Here is a 26,789-nt window from a genome sequence, read left to right as displayed (position 1 = left end):
TCTCACCCTTCTTACACATTCCCTCAGAAAGCCATGGGGTTTTCTGATTTTCATCTGACTTGCACTTCCCAGGACACCTCTTAGGAAAATGAGATGGAACTCAAGGTTACTCCTCAGCTACCCTCATTAACTAGCCTGGAGGCCAACTGCATTAGGTGAGTTTTAAAAATGCAAGAATTCCCAAAGGTTTCAAAATGGTGTTGCATGGTCAAGATGGTCTTATAAAGCAGTCTTATAAAGAAAATTCTTCCCACTTTGTTTTGATCATGTCCTCTTGGTTGCAGGAATAAATTTTGCAACTGTTTCAAGAATCTTTGCTCTTACCCTAAATTCATGCAGAAATTGAAGAGCATCAAAATCTCTAAAATTACAGCTCTCCATGTATAGATTTTCAAGTACAGAATCAATGGCTTTATACGGGTAAAGGCTTAAGTGGAATGTTAATACCATCATTCTTGCTACAAATCAGATCGCTGAATCAAGAGCATGGAATTTACCTCCTTTCACAAGGAGAATCTCCCCATCCCAAACAGAAGAAATATACCTTCTGCAGACTCATTTCTATACCCCACAAGAGGAAAGGATCTGTGCTCATTTTAAACACCTAGAACCCTTACTAAACTTAATGCATTACAGAAAACTTCATATCATGGCTAATACTAAGAAAATCAGATACGTGTTTTCAACCAAGGACAGCATGGTACGTTAATATAGTTTCAAAACTTTTTTTGCTGTGTGATCCTTTTACAAACAAAATCTTGGGCAGAACCCACAACATACAAATACATAACAGATAATAGAGCTGCTTGTGTTGAAGTTGGGGGCTTAGTTTCTCAAATGCTTGGCCTCTTTCTGGCTGCCTGTACCGCCTTCATCATCCATGCCCAAGCCACCACTTCAGAGTATGAGGGTTGCTCTGAAAGCAGCTGGAAACTACTAGTGTAGTGGAAAGAGAACCAACTATATAACAGAACACCAGGATCCTAGTCCTAGGTCAGCCAGAGACTAGGTAGGTGACTTGGGGCGATCACCACACCTTCCCAGGCCTGTTTCCCATATTCAAAACGACGTTAAACAATTTCTACGGTCCTCCTGTTCTGATGTTCTATTGTTTTGTTTTAACTGATTGGTTTCCATCCAGTGCACATCTTCACTATCTATCTCCATGTAAGCAGTGCACTTCTTCAGCATTCTTCATTTTTTCCCCATATATGCCTTCAACAAATATTGATTTACCTGTTATGTTCCAGTCTCTGTGTTAGGTGCTAAAAATATTTGTTTTAGAAAACATTCATTGCTTTCATTTTAAAGTATCTGAAGATGTGGTTAGCATTATCTTTACCTGCTTCATGCAGAAGTTCCATGTTTGAATGATGGGAGGAAACCCAGCAATTAGAGTTTTCTATTCAAAAGCTCCTCTCATTGCCGTATGTGTTCTTATTTGGAATGCCTTTTGTCAAGACAATGATTCATTTGGGGCAGATGGAGAAATACTCTGCCAATTCTTGAGGCCAGTCTTATTGAGCAGGGTCTTGTTGCCTCTTGGAAGAAGGGGGCTCCGAGACTGAGTCAGGCTGTCAAAGGCATTTACTCACCAAAATAGCTTCCTATCCCTGGGATCAACAGGCATTTTTGGTAAAGGGCTAGATAGTAAACATTTTCAGCATTGTGGACCATATGGTCTCTGATACTGCTATCATATCATGACAACAGCTGTAGATCTGTAAATGAATGAGCATAGCTGTGTTCCAATAAAACTTTATTTGAAAAATCAGATGGCAGGCCAAATTTGGCCCACAGATTATAGTTTGCTGATTCATGTCCTAGCTTATGATGCAGAAGTCTCACAAATTTTTCATAAATTTCAAACACTCTTTCTTTACCTGCTACTCATGAAAGTAGATAAAATAAATAATCACTGGAGATTTCTTGGCCTTATGGGATTGGGTGTCTTCCTGTTTCATGCTCCTTGAAGTCTAAAACATTCTCAAAGAGATCTTCTAATTACCTGGTAGTTTACATTCTCAAGGTTATCTCTGCCTGCACATTTAGATCCAGATTTGAATTTTAACCCATTTCATGATTTCCATAAAAAAACAATCAAAAGCACTAACAACCAAACTTAGTCAACGCATGAGTATAGCACTCTTTACTGAAGATTTAGAGAAGGAGAAAACAGGAAGTTATATTGCAAAAATGCAGATACCTTCTGATTGAACATTAAGCATTCCCGATTTTTTTTTTTTTTTTTTTTTGCGGTACAGGGGCCTCTCACTGCTGCGGCCTCTCCCATTGCGGAGCACAGGCTCCAGACGTGCAGGCCCAGCAGCCATGGCTTACGGGCCCAGCTACTCCACGGCATGTGGGATCCTCCCGGACCGGGGCACGAATCCGCGTCCCCTGCATCGGCAGGCGGACTCCCAACCACTTCGCCACCAGGGAAGCCCCATTCCCAATTTGTAATGTCTTTTTAAGCCATCCCTGAACTAGCAGGTGCCCATTGGTTAATTCTCCAACACAGCCCTAAACTTACATTAACCTCCTTTCTCCATATTTCTTCCTCAACTCTTCAAATGTAAACCCCAAGCCTTCACTGTGCTGCCTGCAGAGCAGTTTTGATTGCCTTGGCTCTTGGAATATCCCTGCTGCTGTGTTCTCCTACTCCACCCCATGCAACTTGTCCAGGCATTCCACCAAGCCAAAGTAGGCCCTCCCTAAGTGGAATATGAGGGTGATGGGTCAAACATTTTCTCCCATATATTCACAAGCTGTTGTCCAGACACTGCCATCCAGTGTCCCATTTTGCCTATCAAAATCAAAGCCAAGAGCGACTAGAACTTGGAAAGTTTTGCCTCTAGAAATGAATTATCTTTGCTGGTTCTACCTAAAGTGTCATCTGATCGTAGCTCATAGCTTACCTCTTGGGAGGGTTTCCAGGTGCTTGTCCAGTAAAATTTCTTTGTTTCCAAAAGAGATACATGAAGCTCAGTCAGGAGAAGTGATGTGCTTAAAAACCAATTAGGATTTGAGATGTATGGCTAGAGCTCAAGTCTAGAAGCGTTTATCACAGAAGAGAGCAGTATTTATCAGGCTATATATCTGCAAAATCACCATATACCATTGTTATTTTTTTTAAATACAGTTCATTTCTCACTGATTAGGGACTTTCAGTAAATCAACATACTCATTACTTTTTATTAGTAATTAATTATTTTAGTGATCATTTCTATAATAGTTCCTATACTGGAATAATAAACGAAGTATAAGGAGAGGCTGCAGGAGGAAGAGACCAAGGCAGATGTCTTTCTTTCTGGGTTGACAAAGGGCATGGTTCTGGAGGGGCGATGTGAATGAGGAAAGGGAAGGGCGCTCATAAAAAGTATTTTACTCTGTGATCTCCTGTTTTTTAAAGCTTTCCTCATCTCTTGAGACATATATTTCCTATAATAAAGCCTTATGCTTATATAACTTTTTTATGTTTTTCAAAGTGCTGTCTTATATTATTATATATCACTTGATCCTCACCAAAGACTTTGAACCATAGTGAATGCACCAAGCTGTAAGTCACCTTACAAGACTACATGCCAGTCAGCCAGCCAGCTTACCTTAATGACGCCCAGACTGCCCTGCATGTTCTTTCCAATTTAAACAATAGAAAGACACAAGGCCAGTCTCTCTCGTTCTCTTTCGCTCTTTCCTTCTCCCACTCCTTCTCTCCCCCCCATCTCTCATAAGTACTGGTTAACTGTGATGAAAAAGAGAAGAATTTGCAGACTCCATCTGACTTCAGAGGGCCCTTTCTTCTGCAAATAGGTGCACTGAAGAAGACAACAGCTTTGGAATGATCTTATACTGACATTAAAATGTTCAGCAAATATGGACATACTCTTCATGCTGAGAATCTGAGATAGGGCTGCAGTTAACTACAGGAGGAATCTACAGACTCCATAGTGTGGGGTCATCCAAGTATTTCTAGGAAGGACTTTTGTACTATCCTCAACCAATCTGGACAAAAATTATTCAAGAAATCAATCAACTATCCCACCATCTGGGTTGTGTATTTAATTTTTATAAGTGGTGTGTAATGGATAGATAGTAACAACATGTTTTCTGGCCAGTTTATAACAAATAATGGATTCATTTTCTCATTCTCACCTCTTTTTAATGCCTGCATTACCTTCCATATTTATTTTGAATAAAGCGTATTTGGTGCTGCCCTGAAATCACATAACATCCTTTTTTTGGTCTGCTTGTGGACCTATTCTCTTTGCATTGGAAATTAAACCAGCCCAATGTTCTAACTGAAAGGGAAAGAGCTTTGGCTTTAATTACTCTCAGTAATAGATAGGACAATAAGCAGTGCTCATTCACAGCCATTACATCAAGAGAGAGTCATCAGGTGGCTGATCTCGACACCATGAAAGCTGTCACCCTGAAGCGCTCTCTGTGAGGAGCACCCACTGTCTCACATCATAGCTGTTTCTCCATTATCCCTCGTTGAGGGAAGGGGTGGGGGAGGAAAGAGTACCTCGGTGGAACTCTCAGAATGTGGTGTGGTTCAAAGGAGAAAAGATGTGGAATTGGGAGACTTGGATTTGCTTACTAGCTTTCCCCTTCACTGGCTGCATGATATTGGAAAAATAACCCTCTGTTCTTATCTGTAAAGCAAAGATGATAATTTTTATAAACACTCAAGTACTGCAGGATTGAAGATTGTTAGGCTTTTCTACTTTGCCAACCAAATTGCTTCCTTGGCTGAGTGGAAATATGTATTCAGTTTGAGTTCCATTTAATTTTCATACCCACTTTCTAATGGCATCAGATGACCAAAAGGGAAATAAATGCAAGGATAAAGAGAGCGACAAAGGGAAGGACTAAACTACATATTTGATGATCAGTGTCTGCAGAATCCATATTTGCTTCAAAGGATGCCCTCCACTTGAGAAAAGATGGCACCCCTCAGCAATTCAGAGTCATTTTAGCATTTAGAAGTCTCCAGAATAAGCAACCACATTGGGAATTCCTTACCTCTCTCCCCTGCTTTTTTTTTTTTTTTTTTTTTTTTAATAAAAAGAGGTTCTGTTGGTTAAGAAGGAACAAGTGAGCATTTTGTGATCTTGGAAATGTTCTGCATTGTAGAAGAGCATCATTTGCATTAAATGTTAAATAAATCATTAATTTATTCATTGACCCTTTGGGGGCAACGATTAAGTACTATGAACTGGCCTTGGCTTAGAGATGGCAAGGTTCTCTCATTATCCTATAGAGTCTAGTCAGAGAGAAGGATTGTGAAGTCAGAGTGACAGTGCTATCTGTTGAGTCATTGTGGAGTGCTGGGCTGCTCAGAGGTGAGGTGGGGGCATGTCCTGAGTCCCTTGATTGTAGAGAGAGGGAATATTTTTTGCATGCCAAGTGAGTCAGAGAGAAAGTGGAAGAAAGCAGGGCCAAGTGTCAGGGAACAAGGCCACTATCCTCCATGTGGTGTGTGGTCATCAATTTAATTAATGGCACTTTAAGAGAATAGTGTTAACCATGTGAGCAAATCAGTCCTACAAAGAGAGTTTGCTTCCTGACCAATGGGAATAAATATAGATTTATTATATTTACAAGCACAGCTTTTCATGTGGTCGAACTAGGGGATCAAGGAATTAAGAACTCTCTGTCTCTTGGTAGAAATTAACTTGAAAAAATAACTCCTCTTATGCATTTACTAGGAATTTTTTTGTCTTTTGGTTCATTTATTTTTTATTGATTTGTGCTTAATAGAGGGCCCAGTGAGACTTTTGTAGCTAAATTTGTTAGGAGCCACTTCTAATTAAAGTTCACTTGTAATGAAGATAAATGATAATCTGAGTTAATAGGAAAGTAGTATTCAGTGTTACCTTAAAAACGATTTACACAAAACAATTTAGGAGGCTTTCTGTGCATACATTAAGGCACCTGTATGATTATTACCCAAACTACTAAAGCCTGTCACTTAATTTGATATGCAGAGTGAAATATCATTATAAGAAAAAGGATCCCTGATCCTAAAAAAGGTGACTTCCTCTAAAAATCTACAAGTCCATGGGCCAACCAGGAGAGGACCAAGGTCTTACTGCTTAAGTTTCTTGAGTTTCTATCTTGTTACACTCTCCTCCCAACCCCCAGCTTTCCTAGTGGGTAAACTCTTTTCTAGAATGTAGGCACCATGGGAGTGGACAGTGAGGGAGTGAAATCCTGTCTCTGTCCGTTTTGCAGCCTCAGCATCTAAAATAGTGCCTGGCACTCACAGGTGCTAATAGGTGTGCACCAATATTTGTTGTATAAATGGAGGGATGGAGGGGTGTGTGAATGTGATAAATAAGTAAAAGAATAAATTGATTGTTCTCTCTGTATATGTTAACTTACCTCTGTAAATCAAGTGGGGAAGCTTTAAAGAATATTGATAATCTGTATCCCATCCCAGACATTCTTATTTAATTGGTCTTGGGTGTGGCCCAGGGATTGAAAATTTTAAATCTTCCGAGGTGGTTCTAATGTGCAGGTATAGATGAAAGCAAGATGGTAGCCCTGTCTCAGAGGGCCTGGGACCTCCTGTTTCTGTTCACTTTCATCCCAGACACTGCCCTTCCACTGGGCCCCAACAGTAATGTTCCTTATAAGTTCTGTTTTAACTTTTTATTCCTTCCTGTAACTATAGGCTAGGAACTCATTTCATCTATTCATTACATGGTGAAATAGTGCTTCTGACTATGAGGTCTTCCACAAATCACTTAACTTTTTAAAACAATTAATTAATTTATTTTATTTTTGGCTGCATTGGGTCTTCGTTGTCATGTGCGGGCTTTCTCTAGTTGCGGTGAACGGTGGCTTCTCTCTTTGCAGAGCAAGGGCTCTAGGCATGCGGGCTTCAGTAGCTATGGCTCATGGGCTCAGTAGTTGTGGCTCATGGGCTTAGGTGCTCTATGGCATGTGGGAGCTTCCCTGACCAGGGCTCAAACCCATGTCCGCTGCATTGGCAGGCAGATTCTTAACCACTGTGCCACCAGGGAAGTCCCTCACTTAACTTATTTGAACCTCAGAATTTGGATCTGAAAAATGTATGCTATGATCTCTGCCTTTGCCTACCTCACCATGTTTTTGTGACATTCGGTTAAAATAATAGATGCAAAAATGTTTTGAAAACTGTAAATTATTATAAAATGTAAGCAATTGTTTATTGTAGAAAAGTAGAACTATTTTACTAATTAATTTGTAACTTTAAGGGCATGAAATTTGAAAGTACTTTGGAATGGCATGGAATTTGATTTCAGAAAATAAAGCATGTGTCCTAGATCTGTTATCTACTATGTATAGTGGATATAACCACTTAAACTCTTTGAACTTAAGTTTCAAGGATATTGCCTGTCTCAGGAAGCTGTGAGAACTGGACAAGCACTTGTGTGAGAAAAGCACTTTGTGAGCTGGAAAGGACTGTGTAAATATTAGTTTGTTTTTCTTGCTGTCGCAGTTATTTTTCTTGCTCTAAGAGCAGGCTCCCGTTAGCTCAAGACAGTTGATTTTGAGCATCTCTTCCCCACTCTTAATTCAGTGAGATGAAATTAGCCATGGTGGGAATATCTGTACCACAGAAATCAGCAAACAGTACTGATCATGGCTTTCTCTTTTTGTTTGTTTGTTCCTTTCTTTTCTTTTTTGAGATCCAGTTTACCAGCACACTTCTGCCTATATCTAAAGATATGTAGCATTCAAATATCATATGATATTGCTTATATGTGGAATCTAAAAACAATGGTACAAACGAACTTATTTATAAAACAGGAATAGATCCACAGATGTAGAAAACAAACTTATGGTTATCAAAGGGGAAAAGGGGGGGGCAAGAGGGATAAATTAAGAGGTTGGGATTAACATATACACCCTACTATGTGTAAAATAGATAACCAACAAGGACCTCTTGTGTAGCACACAAACTCTACTCAATAGTTTGTAATAACCTATAAGGAAAAAGAATCTGAAAAAGTATATATATCTGAATCACTTTGTTGTACACCTGAACCTAACACGACATTGTAAATCAACCATACTTCAATTTAAAAGAAAAAAAAAGTAGGTCTTTGTTTAATCCTGGGTGACTTGAATAAGTTAAATTGAGGTATGGTAGAAACCAAGAAAATAGCAATGGTTGATGAAGAACTCACAATACCGAGTATCTGTTTATTGAGAAGAATTGTAGTTGCTTAACCTAGAATGAAAGCAAACAACAAGCCAAAACCTCAGTCTTTCTCTAACCTATTCAGACACCATGAAAGCATGTATCGTTTGCTAACGTCAAACTGAGGATCACCTAGCACATCGGTTCACTGAAACCAACCTGTCTACTTGGATTATTCAAGCCAAAATGAGATTTGTTTTCTCTCTAGAAAATCTCTTCTACCCTAAGGAAGTTCTTATTTCCTTGACAGGACATCTATTTTTGTTTGAGGCTGACTGATCTCAGTCTTTGTCAGCCATCATGCTGATGACAATTGGGCATCTCTTGCCCCTTAGAACCAGCTCAGAGATTCCTAAAGTAGTGTCCGCGTCATCCACACAGTGGGGGACCACATCCTGAGTAAACCCTGCTGAATCAAAGGCTGCTCTTCACTTCTGTTCTCTCTTCCGTGTTATGATCTAAGTGATACTGTCTAATTGCGTCCAAACACAGGACATTTCATAGACTAACTATAGTCTCTGCAGGATCAGACATTTAATACCCTGTCATTCTTCACCTTGTTATCCTCTAAGGCCCTCACAGTTTCCTGAAAATGTAGTTGTTACAAGCAGATCATCCGGGTATGGGTCATGCACTATTACAAAAGCAAGTTAAAAAAGATGGAGACACTGCTCTCCCTGCTAGAAATTAGCCAGGTGCACCATTATGTAAGGAGCTCAAGCTAGAGAACACAGTAATTAAAATAACAATGAAATGAGAGCTTATGCAACACTCTGCAAATATGATATTTTCATTTGTGATATTGTACAAACCAAACATATCAGGCAGAAATGTTACGTGATTTGCAAAAGGCCATGGGAAAGTGAATGCGGACACTGGAGTGGAATTGTTCTGGAGATTTCTCTTGCTATGCCAATCAAAGTCCTATTGTGCACAAGGGCATGTCGTGACATGGGGAGGTGTCTGGCGGACTTATGTCTCCCAGAATGTTACAGGTCAGCAACATTCACAGCATGTGGTCTCAAAAGAAAACGTGCCCATTGGCAGTAGTATAGAATATAGAGTTTTCAGTTTGCAGGTCCCAATGTGATTTTTTTTTTCAGTTCACTGAGAAATGATCAGATGTGAAGGACAGAATCTGATCACCAAGCTCATAGGAGATTGATTATTAAATGATTGTCCATATTATTCTTAAGTAATTAATTGACAGTAAAGTGATATTCACCATTCGACTGAATAGTCAAATCAGTGATGGACTCTAAACTATTCTTTTCTACCATTCAGGGAACCCCTTTTCAGGTATTAGAATAAAAATAATCAATTTTTAAATTGAAAGTTTGTGTTTCTATTACTTCATCTCAACTTGTCCATTTCCATTCTGAATTTGGCATGTTCTGCTTTGCTGTATGGACCATCAACCTTCTTAAAAAAAAAATAAGAGGAAAAGGAGTTTGGAAAGTGTGAATACAGCACTTACATTAGTCTATGAATTCTCTTTCTGTTTGCTATTTGCCATGGTATCCTGTGGACCAACCAAAGAGAGGCAACCTCCCCTGTGATACCTAAGAAAATCCTTACAGCACTCACTAAAAATCCACTTCCCTTTGGTCAAAAGTGTGGAAATGAGCAAGCCCCTATACTTATCTAAGAACAAGTAGACATAATACAAGAGTTCTTATGTTGGGACTGAAGTCATTTGATCAATTATTTGCTGATGCCTGGTAAGATAGTAAGTGGTGTACGTAGGGATGGGTTAAGATTTGGAGTGATACTAAACTCCTTCCTGAAAGACCACCATATTCCACACTTCAGTAGCTGCCAGTGGAAATGACTGTCTATGATCACGTGGTCTAAATAACTGAATTATTCAATCTGTGCCATACATCCACAAAAACTGTTCACCTTACATTAAAATAATACATTATTTGTTAAAATTGGAAGGCAGTACTATCTGGTTTGCAATGGCCAACAAAATATTCCTTACCTTTATTCCCAGAAGACTAATGTTTGTAGTTCTGTCCTTCCATATCCGCCTCCTCTATTCTTTATCTTGTGAAGTTAAAAGTAGCCAGTTCAATATAATGTGAAATTTCAAAGTGTAAGTGTAAAGAAACCTACCACTACAGTGTTAGAATCTCTGGTCACTGACAATCATGCGGGTTTGTGTGGCCCTACTGCTGCTGTGTAGGTGTTCATTCATTTATTCAGTATTTACTTAATTGAGCTTCTGCTGTGTGGCTGGCATGGATCTAGGTTCTGGAGATACAAGACTGAGTAAGAGAGACATGATCCCTTCCTCATGGAGCTTAAAGTTAAGTTCAGAAGCAGCCGTCACTCTAATAACTCACATATAAATACACAATGCTAATAAGGAAATTTAAGGGAGATAATTCAAGTGCAGGCTGGGATAAGGGAGGATTTGATCTGAGACCTAAACGACAAATAAGAATTAACTAGTTGAATGGAAATGGGTAAGGGAGAGGAAGGAAGAAATCTTGGTAAAAAGACGACGTGAGATGCTGCTTTCTAGGAAATGAAAGAGTAGTATAGTGTGACAATAAGGAGGAAATGTCTCATCAGGTGGTGAAAGAGGCAGACAAAGTCCAGATAATACTTTATTTGCAGGCTTTTTAAACAATTTTGGTTTTTATTCTACTAACAAAGTCTTAAATGTTTTAGAGAGATATCTTCTAGATCTGGGATTACTGGGGCTTTAAAGAAGTCCATGGCCCCCCTAAAATCGAAAGACAATTCTGGAATCTTGCTAATGACCCAATAACCACTAGATCCTATTCATTGGTAGGTGCCAGAGGCAATGACAGGGTTTGTCCATAATCCAAATCACTCAATTACAGAAAAGGTAGTATCGTGGGCATCTTTTGGGTAGAAATTTTTCAAAACTTCCATTGGATCCTCAGTAGGGTCCATGACTTAGAAAAAAAAAAAATTAGAATCAGTGTATTAATAAACTCACAAATTTAATATGGTTCAACATTTTGCATCTCCTGTCATTTCTTTTTTTTCTTGTTTTTATGATAAAATATTACTATTTCTAATATTTAAAGTGAGTACTGGTTAATTACTTAGGAAATTGTTCATGGTTGTTACCAGAGTTAATAAATTTAATAACTACCCAAAATGTCCTGTGAGTTCCAGTCTATAAAGTTTGTGTATCTGTGCCTATTATTTATATAATTACTTCTTAATTAAATTTTCTGCTGGCTGAGGGGCAGGCGATCACTTCCTTCAACTGTGAATCCAGAGTCTTGTTTCTTTCAGGGCTTCTGACAGTAGACTGTCCCTTTCTGTTCTGTGAGCCACCAAACCAAACTTCTCCCAGGTGGTAATACCAAAATTCATTCCTCTTTAGTTCCATGCCACAGGCACAATGTCCAATGAGATGCTGCCCTCTAGAAGGTCATTTTCTAAGCTATGCCATAATGAGGACTGCAATACAGAGTGCTTGGGAGTGTTCTCTCTGTCTCTCTTTCTCTTTCTCTCTTCCTATATTTCCAAATTGCTTCAGACTTTGTGGGTATTTTTTTTTGGCAGATAAAATACTTCCTAATATCATATGATCCGTTGATCAGTTACACAGTGACTCTGGATGGTTATGGCAACACTTTTGTGCAAATTCCTGTACCAAGAAATCCAGGATCTGCAATCTGCTCCCTCAGAAATATGTGTTGACCTCCTACTCTGTGTCAGTCTTTGGAGATACAAAATTATAAATCATAGCCTCTGTTTCCAGAGGTCTTACAGTCTACTAGAGTGTGATGGATACATTTTATAAATGATTAAAATATAATATGTCGATTAATGTCATAGACAAATATAATTTAACTCAATTAACATTTATTGATCATTATAGACAATATAAAGTTGAATAAGAGGAGAATAATGCTGTCTCCTAGGAGTCTGGGACACATAAGACCTTTTCAATAAAATATGATGACTTCAAAAGGGGAAAGGTTGGGTAGAGAGATAAATTAGGAGTTTGGGATTAACAGATACATACTAATGTGTATAAAATAGATAATCAACAAGGACCTACTGTATAGCATAGGGAACTCTCCTCAGTACTCTGTAATAACCTATATGGGAAAATAATCTGAAAAAGAGTGGATATATGAATATGTATAACTGAATTGCTTTGCTGTATACCTGAAACTAATACAACAGTGTAAATCAACTATACTACAATTCAAAATAAAAATTTTTTAAATGTGACAAATACTTGGGTATGAATCTGCAGGTAGAAGAGAGCTTCACTCAGGATAGGGTTTTAGAAAGGGCTTCTTGGGAAAGGTTACACCTGCATTGTGTTGCAGGAGGAGAAGTTAGTCTGGTAGAGAAGGCACAAGGGTGTGTCAGGCCAGGACACCTCCCTAAGGACAGGCATGGAGGAGTGAGAGTACATGGGATACAGAGGGAAATGTACATGGCATGTGGAGGAAGAGATGGCTGCTTTCCCTTCCACCAAAGCAAGTTTCTTAAAGGAGATTGTGGAGCTGTCTTTATTGATGAGATGTGGGAAGACATTCCCGGAAGAGGGAGCAGCTCTCGCCAAGTCATGAGATGGGAGAAAACAAGGTGTCTTTAGGGAGCTGCCAATGGATTCCCACTGTGTGGGGGGTGCTCAGGGAGCAGGGTGAGAACTGATGGGAGGCCAGGGAAGTGGGCAAGGTGAGGCTGAGTGTGAAATCGCCTTCTCAAGCTCTTGGAATTACTTCTGTTGGTGAAAAATTTTAACTTGAAATAATGTAATAAAATATAAGCAGTGACAGTTTCTGCTCTCAGGCATATTAGAGGGGATAGAGAGGCATTAGATGTAATGGGACCAGGAAGTCACAAAACAATGTGTCCTTCTGTCAACAGCTACTGGTGGATCTACTACTCTGCCAGTCCCCATTCTTGGTACTGGAGACTCAACAATGGAGGGAACAAACAAAAATCTCATTCTTCTGGAGCTGGCATTCAAGTAGGGGCCAAGACACAGTGCACAACATAAGTAAGCAAATATGCAGTGCATTCCTTAGTGATAAATGAACAGGAGCAAACAGAGCAGGCAAGGAGGTAGGGAGTGAGTCGGGAACATGTTTGCAATTTAGACAAGTTGTCTAGGGAAGGTCTCACTGAGGAGGTGACATTGAGTGAAGACCTGAAGAAGATGATGGAATAAGCCATGAGGACCAACCCAGGAAAGAGCATTCTAATCAGAAGGAAAACAGAATGTGCAAAACCTGGACTGAGGAGCATCTGGGTCTTTTTACAGATAACAGGTAGGTCAGTGTGGCTGGACTGAGAAAAGAGGGGAGTGAAATGGGGTGGGTTCAGTTGCAAGAGAACCTTGCAAACAAAGGTTCATTGATTCAAAGATTCATTGATGCAAGTATCCATAGGTAGAAAGTGGGGTAACAAAGAGAAATAAAATCTTCCCTTTATTTTGTGTTCTGTGGAGCTCTGACCTAACCTTCTGGTCTTGTGGAAAATATGTATTTATTTGTGCTGCTGGACAGTTTGCCTGGCCTGAGGTTCTCTGCTCCTGGCTGTGGAGAAATTCGTGGTCAACAGAGAAACCTGCAGATAAAGAGTTAAGAGATAACTATCCCTATGGATGAATCAGATGGGAATGAATCATTTTTTAAATTATAGAGGTGGACACTACTTTACTTAGTAACTGTCCTTTAAAAAATTAGCGTTAATCTTTTTGATTTAAGTCATCATCATGGAACTGTAATTACTTAGAAGAGCCTCATTTGTCATCTAATCCAACTCTCATTTTATAGAAGAGGAAACTGAGGTACAAAGTGTAAATGAAATGGCTGTCATAAGTGCATCTGTTTACTATTTAAGACACTATTGATAAAAATTCTCTTGTAAAATAAATACAGCCCCCAATTTATGTGTTCAAAAATATTTATGAAGTCCCTATTATGTATTTGACACTACTCTGGTGTCTGGGCCTACAGCCACAAATAAGGCCGATTTGATCCCTACTTAATTAAAAATTTGTGCTTGTGAGGAGGGAGGTTGGGATTGCGGGGTGAAGACAAGAAAAGAGTAAACTGACAAATAGATGAAATAATTGCAGACAAATGTAAGTGATGTAAAAACAATAAAAGCATGATGAGTTAGAAAGTGCCAGAGGTGGAGGTGGGAGCATCTTTTAGAGTAAGTAGTCAGTACATGCTACTCTAAGGAAGTGAACTTTGATCAGGTATGAGACAGATATACAGGGGTCAGCCACGTGGAGTCTGGGGACCAGGTTTTCTGAGCAGAGGAGACAGCCAGTGCAAAAGTCCTGAGCTTGGTGTATTCAGAGAACAGATAGAAAACCATGTGGTTGAAACATGATGAATGTAGTGGAGTAAAAGATGAGGGTGGTGAGGTCCATGGGGACGGCTCACATGGGGCCTTGATGAGACTGTGGTCAGAGTCCATTTTCATTCTTCCACTGAGAAAATGTCGGAAGGCTTTCAACAAAGTTATGACGTGATCTGGCTTAAATTTTTAGAAGAACATTTGGCCTCTGCATGGAGAACGGACGGTGTTGAGACAAGGGAGGAATTTAAAAAAATAGATAGGAAACTATTTCACCAGCTCTGGTAAGGGGTGGGGGCTTGGATGTAGGTGGCAGAAGAAGTGGAAAGGTGAGAAAAGATTTGATCTCACCTATCAGCTTTGAGTCTCATTAGCCATATAAATCAATAGGAAAAAAAAATAAAAGAATATAGATTTCTTTAGCAACTTCATGTAAGATGATGTGAGGTTCAGAAGGTGATGTGTGGCTTTTTCGAAATGCAATGAAACAATGGACTAAAAAGCCTAGATTTTCAGATTGGTTCCTGAAATGAGCCTCGGGTGGAGTGGCTCCTGACAATTAAAGCTTAGGCATCACTTGTCTGCCTTGCCTCTAGCTTTGGTACCAACCTGGTCTTTGTGGTTTTTTGTTTTTTCTTACTTGTTCCATATGCCTTGTTGCCAACTGGTATACCCCTTTGATTATCTCCAAGAGTTGCTTCTCCAGGAAGCGTCGATGTCAAGGAGAATATAATCTCCCCCAGTCCCCCAGTTTCTTGGGGCCTTCACATATAGGCCACAAGGACCTTCCGTTTTGTATTCGTCATGAGGGGAAAATCACAACTACACAAACTTCAAACGTGGAGAACTTTTGGAACATAGATATATTTTTTCTAAGTTTCCATATTCCATTCTTTGTGAATATGTTTTAATTTTTCCTATTCATTCCCAGGAGTAGTGCTGCCTCTGAGGGGCAGAATAATGGCCCCTCAAAAGTACCCATATCCTAATACTTGGAACCTGTGAATATATCATGTTACATGGTGATGGGAATTAGGGTTGCAGATGCAATTAAGGTTGTTAATCAACTGAGTTTAAAATCAAGAGATTATCCAGGATTTTCAGGATGGGCATAATGGAATCACCAGGGTCCTTTAAATGTGGAAGAGGGAAGCAGAAAACTAGAGTCAGAGACTCAAAGAGCTGGCTTTGAAGATGAAAGAAGGGAACCAAGAGCCAAGGAATGCAGGAAGCTTCTAGAAGCACAAAAGGCAAGAAAACAGGTTTTTCCTAAAACTACCTGAAGGAACATTGTCCTGCTGACACCTTGGTCTTAGCCTAGTGAGACCCGTTTTGAGATTCTAACCTCTAGAACTGTAAAATAATACATATATTATGTATATATACATATAATTATATATATATACACACACGTTTGTTTTAAGCCACTTTGGTTTTGGTAATTTGTTACAGCCACAATAGGAAACAAATGTACCGGTATTCTGTTCTTATATTCTGAACAAATGAGCTTTGAGCTGAGACCAGATAAATATGATTAATGGAAAGAGCTTATATGGTCTCCCCAATTTATCTCACTGTTATTCTTTTTGAGGTCTATGACGAGGGATACTATGACTACTCCTGCTGCGATGATTACTCCTGCTGCATTTGATCATTACTAAGTGCCTTGTATTGTTTTAACTACCCTTGTCATTCTTACTTTACAACATAGGAAACTGAGGCATAATAAGTATCTAGGCTGGAATTCTGGTCCAGGTAGCTTGACATGAGCTTTTAAATTTACAGCTCACTTCTTCCTCCACGATAGTCTCACTGGTCAGCACCTCGCAGGTGTGGGGAGGGTGGATAGGAAGGCTTGAACCAATGTGCATGCACGGGCTCACTAGCCTCAATTATGAATTGACATCTCTAGAGACCTTGCATTGACTCTCACCTCAGGGGTCTCCAAGCTTCAAGACAGAAAGAGAACTTTAGGGCATTTCTTCAGAGTTAAGAAAAGTTAATTAACATTTAGGACCTAGGGTCCTAGGTCCTACATTTAGGGTCTAGGTTAGGCGCATATTTCCTGATGAAGGGCTTACTGAGTTCCAAAAGTTATTGGGAGGCAGAAGGATAGTGAGAAAGAACTTATGACAAGACAGCGTGACAATTTTTTTCTAATTCACAAACTAAAATTTAAGTATCTTACCTTGGCTGGGTCGGCCTTTCATTAGGGAGGGAGGGAGGTACTAAATATATCAGTGCATCATGGTCTCTGCTCTGTTTATAGAATAGTGTTACACATGTACACATGAACAGAGCATAAAAACACACTACAACACACAACAAGTCTTAAAAGAAAGAGCATTGTTAACAATGAAGAGCCTCAGGAATGCAGATTTCTCTAAACATAAAGACCCAGGCCACAAGCCGACTTAGCAAAAGTATCCTCCACAAAGGAGAGGAGGCAATGAGCCGTCATGTTACCATGATATAAGCACTTCGTGTCAGTGTTGGCCTTGGCCAATGAGAAGGGCATAAAAAAGGAAATAATTGGGCCAAGTCTCCAAGGCATATATGGAAATACTGCCCAGGTTTTGGAAAACACAAGTTGGAAACAGTATGCTTTTTTGGTAAAAGAAACTTGAAAAACCAATAGAGAAAGACATGTAAGTGGAAAACAAAAATGAAAGGAAAACTTGAATTAATTAAATATGAGTGTAATTTATTTAACATCTTCAGTTAATAATGAACATGCTGTTTCTCATCCCAAAACACACATTTTTGAGATGATAATCTTTGAAGAAGAAGTAAAAGAAAGAAAAAGAAAAGGAAAAGAAAGAAGAGGAAATTCTAATTATCTTCTGGAATGTGCCAGGGCCAGCTCCCATTTCCCAATTCTCCCTAACTTTGGACACCGAAAGTGTGTAATCTGCATAATGACCCCACACAATCTTTAGTCAGTGAAGGAAAACTCAAATTTGATGACTATACTGATGGGAAAATGTACAAGAGTGAAGTTTCAAGCCCTTGGACAAGATTTTCAATAATAACAACTGTCTTGTGGGTCATAATGCTCTCACCACCTTGGGGATTCTGGATATCATGGCTTTGTATCATTGTCCTCAATCTTCAAAGCCAGGAAGGCAAGGCTGGATGCATATCCTTTTGACAGAAGCATTTACCAGCAATAGTTGTTTTTTGTTCTCTTAATTAAATAATAAACAAAGACACTAAACCCAGAAGCCAAAATATAAAGATGGGGTGTTTGATTTCATAAAAATGAAAACCTTCAGTGTCATGAATTTAAGGTGAAAAACTGAGTGATGGAATGGGGGGAATTATTCATAACATATGTAAACAATAATTAATCTCCTATATTTAAAGAGCTCCTACAAATCAATAAAAAATTGAAAAATGGACAAGAGATATGAAAGGGTATCTAGAGAAGAAATATAAATGGGCAATAGACATGAAAAATGTGTTCAACATCAATAATGATAAGAAAATGCAAAATAAAAGAACCAAAAAAAATCCCAATTTATAATATCCAATTATGGCAATGGTGTGTAAAAATTGGTATTTTCATGATAGGAAGCTTAATTATTATAGCTTTTCTGGATAGCAATGGGACAATATCTATAAAAGATTTTAAATGTGTATATCTTTTGCCCCAATAATGCCATTCGTAGGCATCTATCCCACAGACATACAGACGTGCACAAAGATGTATACGTTCCTTGGATCTTATACTTGTTAAAAAATTAGAGGCTTCCCTGGTGGCGCAGTGGTTGAGAGTCTGCCTGCTAATGCAGGGGACACGGGTTCGACCCCTGGTCTGGGAAGATCCCACATGCCACGGAGCAACTGGGCCCGTGAGCCACAACTACTGAGCCTGCGCGTCTGGAGCCTGTGCTCCACAACAAGAGAGGCCGCGATAGCGAGAGGCCCACACACCGCGATGAAGAGTGGCCCCTGCTTGCCACAGCTAGAGAAAGCCCTCGCACAGAAATGAAAACCCAACACAGCCAAAAATAAATAAATAACAAATGTGGGGTTTAAAAAAAAATTATACATGATACAAATGTATAGAAGTGCAGAAGGGTAGAGCCTTAAAAACATATATAACATAAGCTAAGAAAAGAAGGGAGATTTCACTTTTTGTTTTATAGATTTCTATATTGTTTAAATATTTTACAGTGAAAATATTTACGTGTATTGCTGTATACCTCAACATGCATTGCCATGAACATACTTTTTTAAAACGGTCTAGAAAATTGTTAGGTTTGAATAATTCTGATGGGTATGGTTGCAGCTATGTACAGATGGTAACTAAGGACATTCTAGAATAGAAGAGGTTAAACATATATACGAATAACAACGATTCCACGTATAATTGTGATAGTGGAACATAAAAATCGACTACATTTGTTCTAAATGTAGAAAGTAAACCTTGGGATTTGTTTTGAAGGTGGCTGTGTGACTTTTTTTTCTTCTCTTAGAAATAACACAAACACAAGAAGAAAGAAAAAAAGTGATTCACTTTTTCCTTGACATTCTCTCAACTGCATAGACTTCATAAGTATTTGTAAGGAAGGTCAAAGCTGAGATGGAGCCAAAGTTGCCTGGGAGGAAGAGGAGGAGGACTTGAGGTGTTTTGTGGAAGGATTGAGTGGGGCAGATCTCAGAGAGCACCATGGGAGTACCGGTTCTGCAGGTCTCACCCAGTGTGCCAACCTGTAACTATTGTTGACCACAGTCTTACTTCTGAATACCATTATGAAAGTCTTACATAAAATATGGCTAAACAGAAAGGAGCCACCAGGTAAAATAATAATACTTTTTTTTAATGCGTTGGGGTTTATTGGAACACTACAAAGGAATGTACTCATAAAAGTCATTATACTTATATAAAGGTAAAGCAATCATCTCCACAGATCCTGAAATAAAAATTTGTCAAAATTCAACATTCTTTAAAAAGCACACACTCAAAATAAAAATGCATGGATACTTTTCTAATGTGATAAAATATATCAATCTTGGCTCAAAAGCTAATACCTGAAAAATTACTATAAAGAAATAAAATTCAGTGAAGTACTGGATTATGAAATTAGTGTGTAAAAATCAATAGCCTCCATAAAATAGCCAGTTAGAATATATGATGGTAGAAAACATCAATTTAATACAGCATACAAAAAATTGAACAACTACAAAATAAACATTTTATTTTGTATGACCCCTATAAAGAAACTTTCCACCACTTCTGAAAACCACAAAGGACACACCACATGCTTGGATGAGGTGACATAATAGCATAAAGATGGCAGATGTCACTAAGTCAAGTTATATTTGTAATGTGATGTCAGTAAAAATAGCGCCACATTTGTAGAATGAGACATATCTCTTCTAAAATTCATATGCAAAAATAAGCTAATTATAAAATGTATGAATACCAAAAAAGATCAATGAAAGTGTGTAGGAATTAAGAGTGTGCTGTAAGCATATGAATAGATTTCTGGGAAGGAATGCAAATTACAGGCAGTAGATCCAAATGCATTTGGAAATTCATTGTATGAAAAAGGCACCATCTCAAATAGTGGGAAACGAGATCATTCAATAAATAGGATAGTAGTCTAAAACAAATACATAAAATTAGAGTTGGATTTGGTATCTCAAGCCACATGCCAGTATAAATTACACACAAATCAAAGCTTTCGATGTAAAAAATGAAACCAAAAAGTGCTAAAGAAAAAAATGTAGAGACAAAGCCCTTTATAACCTTGGAGTTTGAAGGCTTTTTAAACTATGACTTAAGCTCCATTAGTCATTGAAGAAAAATGATAAATCCAACCATATAAAAATAAAAATCGTCTTCATGGGGGAAACATTTAAAAGACCAATAATAAACGGAGAGAAGTATTTCCACCTCATGTTAACAGGCAAAACTCTAATTCCCTCATATAAAAAGGGTGTCTGGAAATTTTGAAGCAAACCTTTTACCCCAAAGAAAAACTGATAAATAATATAAACAAATAGTCACAAGGAAATCCAAACATAAAAATTGCTTAATCACATTGTTAATAAAAGAGATGAACATTATTATTGTTTTTTTAACATCTTTATTGGAGTATAATTGCTTTACAGTGGTGTGTTAGTTTCTGCTTTATAACAAAGTGAATCAGTTATTCCCACTAGCTATCTATTTTACGTTTGGTAGTGTATATATGTCCATGCCACTCTCTCACTTTGTCACTGCTTACCCTTCCCCCTCCCCATATCCTCAAGTCCATTCTCTAGTAGATCTGTGTCTTCATTCCCATCTTACCCCTAGGTTCTTCATGATCTTTTTTTTTTCTTAGATTCCATATATATGTGTTAGCATACAGTATTTGTTTATCTCTTTCTGGCTTACTTCACTCTATGACAGACTCTAGGTCCATCCACCTCACTACCAATAGCTCAATTTCATTTCTTTTTATGGGTGAGCAATATTCCATTGTATATATGTGCCACTTCTTCTTTATCCATTCATCCAATGATGGACACTTAGGCTGATTCCATGTCCTGGCTATTGTAAATAGAGCTGCAATGAACATTGTGATACATGACTATTTTTGAATTATGGTTTTCTCAGGGTATATGCCCAGTAGTGGAATTGCTGGGTCGTATGGTATCTCTATTTTTAGTTTTTTAAGGAACCACCATACTGTTCTCCATAGTGGCTGTATCAATTTACATTCCCACCAACAGTGCAAGAGTGTACCCTTTCCTCCACACCCTCTCCAGCATTTATTGTTTCTAGATTGTTTGATGATGGCCATTCTGACCTGTGTGAGATGATATCTCATTGTAGTTTTGATTTGCATTTCTCTAATGATTAATGATGTTGAGCATTCTTTCATGTGTTTGTTGGCAATCTGTATATCTTCTTTGGAGAAATGTCTATTTAGGTCTTCTGCCCATTTTTGAATTGGGTTGTTTGTTTTTTTTGTTACTGAGCTGCATGAGCTGCTTGTAAATCTTGGAGATTAATCCTTTGTCTGTTGCTTCACTTGCAAATATTTTCTCCCATTCTGAGGGTTGTCTTTTTGTCTTGTTTATGGTTTCCTTTGCTGTGCAAAAGCTTTGAAGTTTCATTAGGTCCCATTTGTTTATTTTTGTTTTTATTTCCATTTCTCTAGGAGGTGGGAGGGTCAAAAAGGATCTTGCTGAGATTTATGTCATAGAGTGTTCTGCCTATGTTTTCCTCTAAGAGTTTGATAGTGTCTGGCCTTACATTTAGGTCTTTAATCCATTTTGAGTTTATTTTTGTCTATGGTGTTAGGGAGTGTTCTAATTTCATACTTTTACATGTTTTCCCAGCACCACTTATTGAAGAGGCTGTCTTTTCTCCACTGTATATTCTTGCCTGCTTTATCAAAGATAAGGTGACCATATGTGCGAGGGATTATCTCTGAGCTTTCTATCCTGTTCCATTGATCTATATTTCTGTTTCTGTGCCAGTACAATACTGTCTTGATTACTGTAGCTTTGTAGTATAGTCTGAAGTCAGGGAACCTAATTCCTCCAGCTCCTTTTTTCGTTCTCAAATTGCTTTGGCTATTCGGGGTCTTTTGTGTTTCCATACAGATTGTGAAATTTTTCGTTCTAGTTCTGTGAAAAATGCCAGTGGTAGTTGGATAGGGATTATATTGAATCTGTAGATTACTTTGGGTAGTAGAGTCATTTTCACAATGTTGATCCTTCCAATCCAAGAACATGGTATATCTCTCCATCTATTTGTATCATCTTTAATTTCTTTCATCAGTGTCTTATAATTTTCTGCATACAGGTCTTTTGTCTCCTTAGGTAGGTTTATTCCTAGATATTTTATTCTTTTTGTTGCAGTGGTAAATGGGAGTGTTTTCTTAATTTCACTTTCAGATTTTTCATCATCACTGTATAGGAATGCCAGAGATTTCTGTGCATTAATTTTGTATACTGCTACTTTACCAAATTCATTGTTTAGCTCTAGTAGTTTTCTGGTAGCATCTTTAGAATTCTCTATGTATAGTATCATGTCATCTGCAAACAGTGACAACTTTACTTCCTCTTTTCCAATTTGGATTCCTTTTTTTTTCTTTTTCTTCTCTGATTACTGTGGCTAAAACTTCCAAATCTATCTTGAATAAGAGTGGTGAGAGTGGGCGACCTTGTCTTGTTCCTAATCTTAGTGGAAATGGTTTCAGTTTTTCACCATTGAGGACGATGTTGGCTGTGGGTTTGTCATATATGGCCTTTATTATGTTGAGGAAAGTTCCCTCTATGCCTACTTTCTGGAGGGTTTTTATCATAAATGGTGTTGAATTTTGTCCAAAGCTTTCTCTGCATCTATTAAGATGATCATATGGTTTTTCTCCTTCAATTTGTTAATATGGTGTATTATGTTGATTGATTTGCGTATACTGAAGAATTCCTGCATTCCTGGCATAAACCCCACTTGATCATGGTGTATGATCCTCTTAATTTGCTGTTGGATTCTGTTTGCTAGTATCTAGTTGAGGATTTTAGACATGCAAATTAATATTACATTGAGATACTTTTTTTCTCCCACCTATTAGATTGGCAGAAATCCAAGATATGATAACATACTCTACTGGTGAGACCGTGAGGAAATGGACATTCTCATACAGTGCTGAGAAGAGCATAAATTTTCACAACTCCCGTGGAAATCTATTTTAAAATAACTGTAAAGATGATAAAATTTCAAATGTACATACTACCCTAATAATATAGAGAAAGTCTATGCTGGGAATTTATCCCTTACGTGATGTGGAATGATATGTAAAATTTTGTTATGGTGTCTTTTAATAGCAAAAGATTAGGGAGCAACCCAAAATCTGTCATTAGGTAAATGGTTAAATTAAGTATGGTCCATCCATACAAATGTATATTATGTAAGTGAAGGAAACAAACAAACAATGTGACCACTCTATGTGTCATTTTGGATAGATCTCTGTTTACTGTTCAGAGAAAACATAAGACAAAGAAGAGTGTGTGTAGTAGGCTACCTTTTGTGTTAAAAAGGGAAAATAATATGCTCATATTCACAGGTTTCCCATCCTGTCTCTACCACTTCCCTCTGGGAGAATTGGGGCAAAATATATATTATGTCTGGGCTTCAGTGGGATTACCTGAAGATGGAGATAACCACCACCACCTAAGGTTTCAGAAGGATTAAATGATAAAAATATACGTAAAGCACCTAGCAAGACATTTGTTTCATGATAAGTGTTCAAAAAAGGGTAGGTATTAATATTAGAAGGGGCTTTGCCTTCACTACATAAACTTTAGGAAATAGTCTGACAGCTAATATTTCTAGGCTAATATTTCTTTTGTAAAATTAATTAATTAATTAATTAGTTTGTTTCTGGCTGCATTGGGTCTTTGTTGCTGCATGTGGGCTTTCTCTAGTTGCAGCGGGCAGGGGCTACTCTTTGTTGTGGTGCGTGGCCTTCTCATTTCAGTGGCTTCTTTTGTTGCGGAGCATGGACTCTAGGCACACGGGCTCAGAAGTTGTGGTTCGTGGGCTCTAGAAAACAGGCTCAGTAATTGTGGTGCACGGGCTTAGTTGCTCCGTGGAATGTGGGATCTTCCCAGACCAGAGCTCGAACCCATGTCCCTGCTTTGGCAGGCAGATTCTTAACCACTGCGCCACCAGGGAAGTGCCTAATATTTCTTATTTGTTATGGCTCACCCAGTATATTTATATATATATAATATATCTCATTAACATAGTGCCAAAGTGCCTGAGGATTGAAAGAGGATAATGTTACACAATACAAACATCACAAAATACAGACCATTAAGGCTCCATCTGAAATCACATATCTAAAAACACAAAGCAAAAAGGAAGGAAAATCCACTTTATATAAAATTTAATTTGCACAAGTTCTAAGAGAAACAGCCACTGGATAAAGTGAATTCCACCTGTATCAAATCACCAGTCCCTTCAGTGCTTAGGAAGACCCCCAAACGCAGTATCTGGCAATCAATTTTCCATCTCTCAGTGAAGCCTGTGGAACTGAGTAGCAACCAGCATGGTACTGTAAAAAGAAAATCATGTGGGCCAATTCAATTTCCTCCTATGACAGAATGACAGGTCACAGAGATAGGAGAAAAGCAATAGATGTAATCTACATGAGCCACAGCAAGTCTTTGATTCTGTCCCACATGACAGTCTCATCAAAACACTCTGATGGGGGCTTCCCTGGTGGTGCAGTGGTTGAGAATCTGCCTGCCAATGCAGGAGACATGGGTTCGAACCCTGGTCTGGGGAGATCCCACATGCCACGGAGCAACTAAGCCCATGCACCACAACTATTGAGCCTGCACTCTAGAGCCCACAAGCCACAACTACTGAGCCCGTGTGCCCCAACTAATGAAGCCCACGCACCTAGAGCCCATGCTCCATGACAAGAGAATCCACTGCAATGAGAAGCCCATGCACCACAATGAAGAATGGCCCCCGCTCGCCACAACTAGAGAAAGTCCGCCTTCAGCAACGAAGACCCAACACGGCCAAAAATTAAAATAAAAAAAAAAAAGAAAGAAAAAACACTCTGATGTTTGGCTCTAAATCAGAGTCTGAGAAACTGATGGCCCCTCCCATCCCCTCTTGGGTCACCCAACCCTAGCAGAGTCCCTAATAGAACTAGTGTGACATCTACTAGGAGACTGGAGCATGTTGGGAATGGTGGAGAATGGAGAGGAGATAGAGGGAGGTGGAAATTAACGCAGACCCAGAGACAGAGTGAAAGAGATGCAGACAGAATGTATGTATGTTTCTAGGGTTATGGGACTGTATAGGTATGAACACTCAAAGAGGTAAGCATGAGCTAGGACAACATGGTTGATAGCAAGGAGCTTCTCATGGTGAGATCTAGATGGGAGAGGAAGCCAAGCACCACTGTGTCATTTGTGATACACAGAAAACTGTGGGCAAAGGAGAATGGCGTGCATAGTTACTCATTAATTTTGAGTGTGTGTGTTCATGTGTGCAGGCATGCACATGCATGAGTGTGTGGGGGGAGTGGTGAGAGAGAGAGAGATCTTATTCAGGGTCTTTGTGTGAAAATCCATTGGATAAGAAGGATGGAAGGGCAGATCTCAAACTGGAGAGAGTGTTTCAGGAGTGTATAGACATAGGAAAGTCTGTTTTAGACATTGGTGGGACATGTCCAGTGCTTACTCTGGAACTGGAAAAAGGGGCATCCATATTACTGTTGAGTCGAAGATTTGAATATGAAGGCAGAAGCTTGATGGATGCAGTTCTCTTTTGATAGTTCTTCTAGCTCAGAGTCTATACTTATTATAGAAATATTGAGGGGTAGGGGATAGAGGTCACACATTAGCTTTGACTTAAGTTTGGGTCCTAACGCAGTGTTCTTATCAGGGGAGCCTTCCAATATAAAGAACACAGTGGTATTCTCCCATCCCAGGGAAATCATGATCCTGTTCTTAACACAATAAGGTAGAATTTCTCATTAGAAAATTTTTCATTTGTCATGTCAGTAACCATGTCCTCTTAATTGTGGAGTTGTCAGTTCACTAAAGTAAAAAATATGATCCCCTGTTCTGAACTCATTCTTGGTTACTGCATCATCATAATAGCTTGGTAATTTTATTACTACTCTAAGGCAAGTGATCCTTCTTTATTTGACTACTGAGGAGGAAATTGTTAATGACATCAATAAGATGATAATGACACAGATGACACAGAACTCTGGGTAATGTCTGTCTCTGTGTGGTTTTTCTGGAGAAGCAAGTACAGTTGCTGGGAAGAACAGCATCATGCTTTTATGGGATGTCCTGACATTCCCCTCTGAGGTTGCTATGAGAAGTAAATTAGATAATGTATACACAAGGACTGGGTATGCAGTAATGGTTTAATAAATGCTAGGTTTTTAAAAAGTCTAACTTAAACATGGGCTTACTACCTTCTTTATAGATTGTTGTTTGGTGACTAAGGAAATCATGATTTTTCTGATAAAACACTGGGCATGAAGGAAGAACTTGACAAATTCATTCTTGATACTAATGAAATCAAAATAAATAAATGAAAAACATTTGTTATAACAGAATAAGCCTTTCTGTTGATATAAAATGGGCTTAGAACAGTGTCTGGAAAATAATGAATTTGTATTAGATATTTTTGATATTATGTTATTATTAGAAGGGTTGGGGAGAAGACACTTGGGGAGATGACATGATATGACTTATCATATGACCTTGACTCATGCAAGTCAGT

At 38.6% G+C, this 26,789-nt stretch overlaps 1 protein-coding gene across 5 annotated transcripts in view; it reads left to right on the top strand.

Annotated features, from left to right (window-relative positions):
- CTNNA2 (catenin alpha 2) overlaps positions 1-26,789 on the top strand; it is a 1,049,032-nt gene that overhangs the window by 391,859 nt on the left and 630,384 nt on the right. Inside the window, exon 7 of one of the 5 annotated variants that reach the window (XM_065891308.1) lies at positions 14,811-14,826. The exons of the other annotated variants lie outside the window; for them this stretch is intronic. Coding sequence (XP_065747380.1) covers positions 14,811-14,826 — 16 coding nt within the window. The remainder of the gene's footprint in view (positions 1-14,810; positions 14,827-26,789) is intronic. 5 annotated transcript variants of the gene reach the window in all.

The sequence above is a fragment of the Phocoena phocoena genome, chromosome 14 (genome assembly GCF_963924675.1).
Source record: "Phocoena phocoena chromosome 14, mPhoPho1.1, whole genome shotgun sequence".
Lineage (NCBI taxonomy): Eukaryota > Metazoa > Chordata > Mammalia > Artiodactyla > Phocoenidae > Phocoena > Phocoena phocoena.
This window is presented reverse-complemented; position numbering and strand designations above follow the sequence as displayed.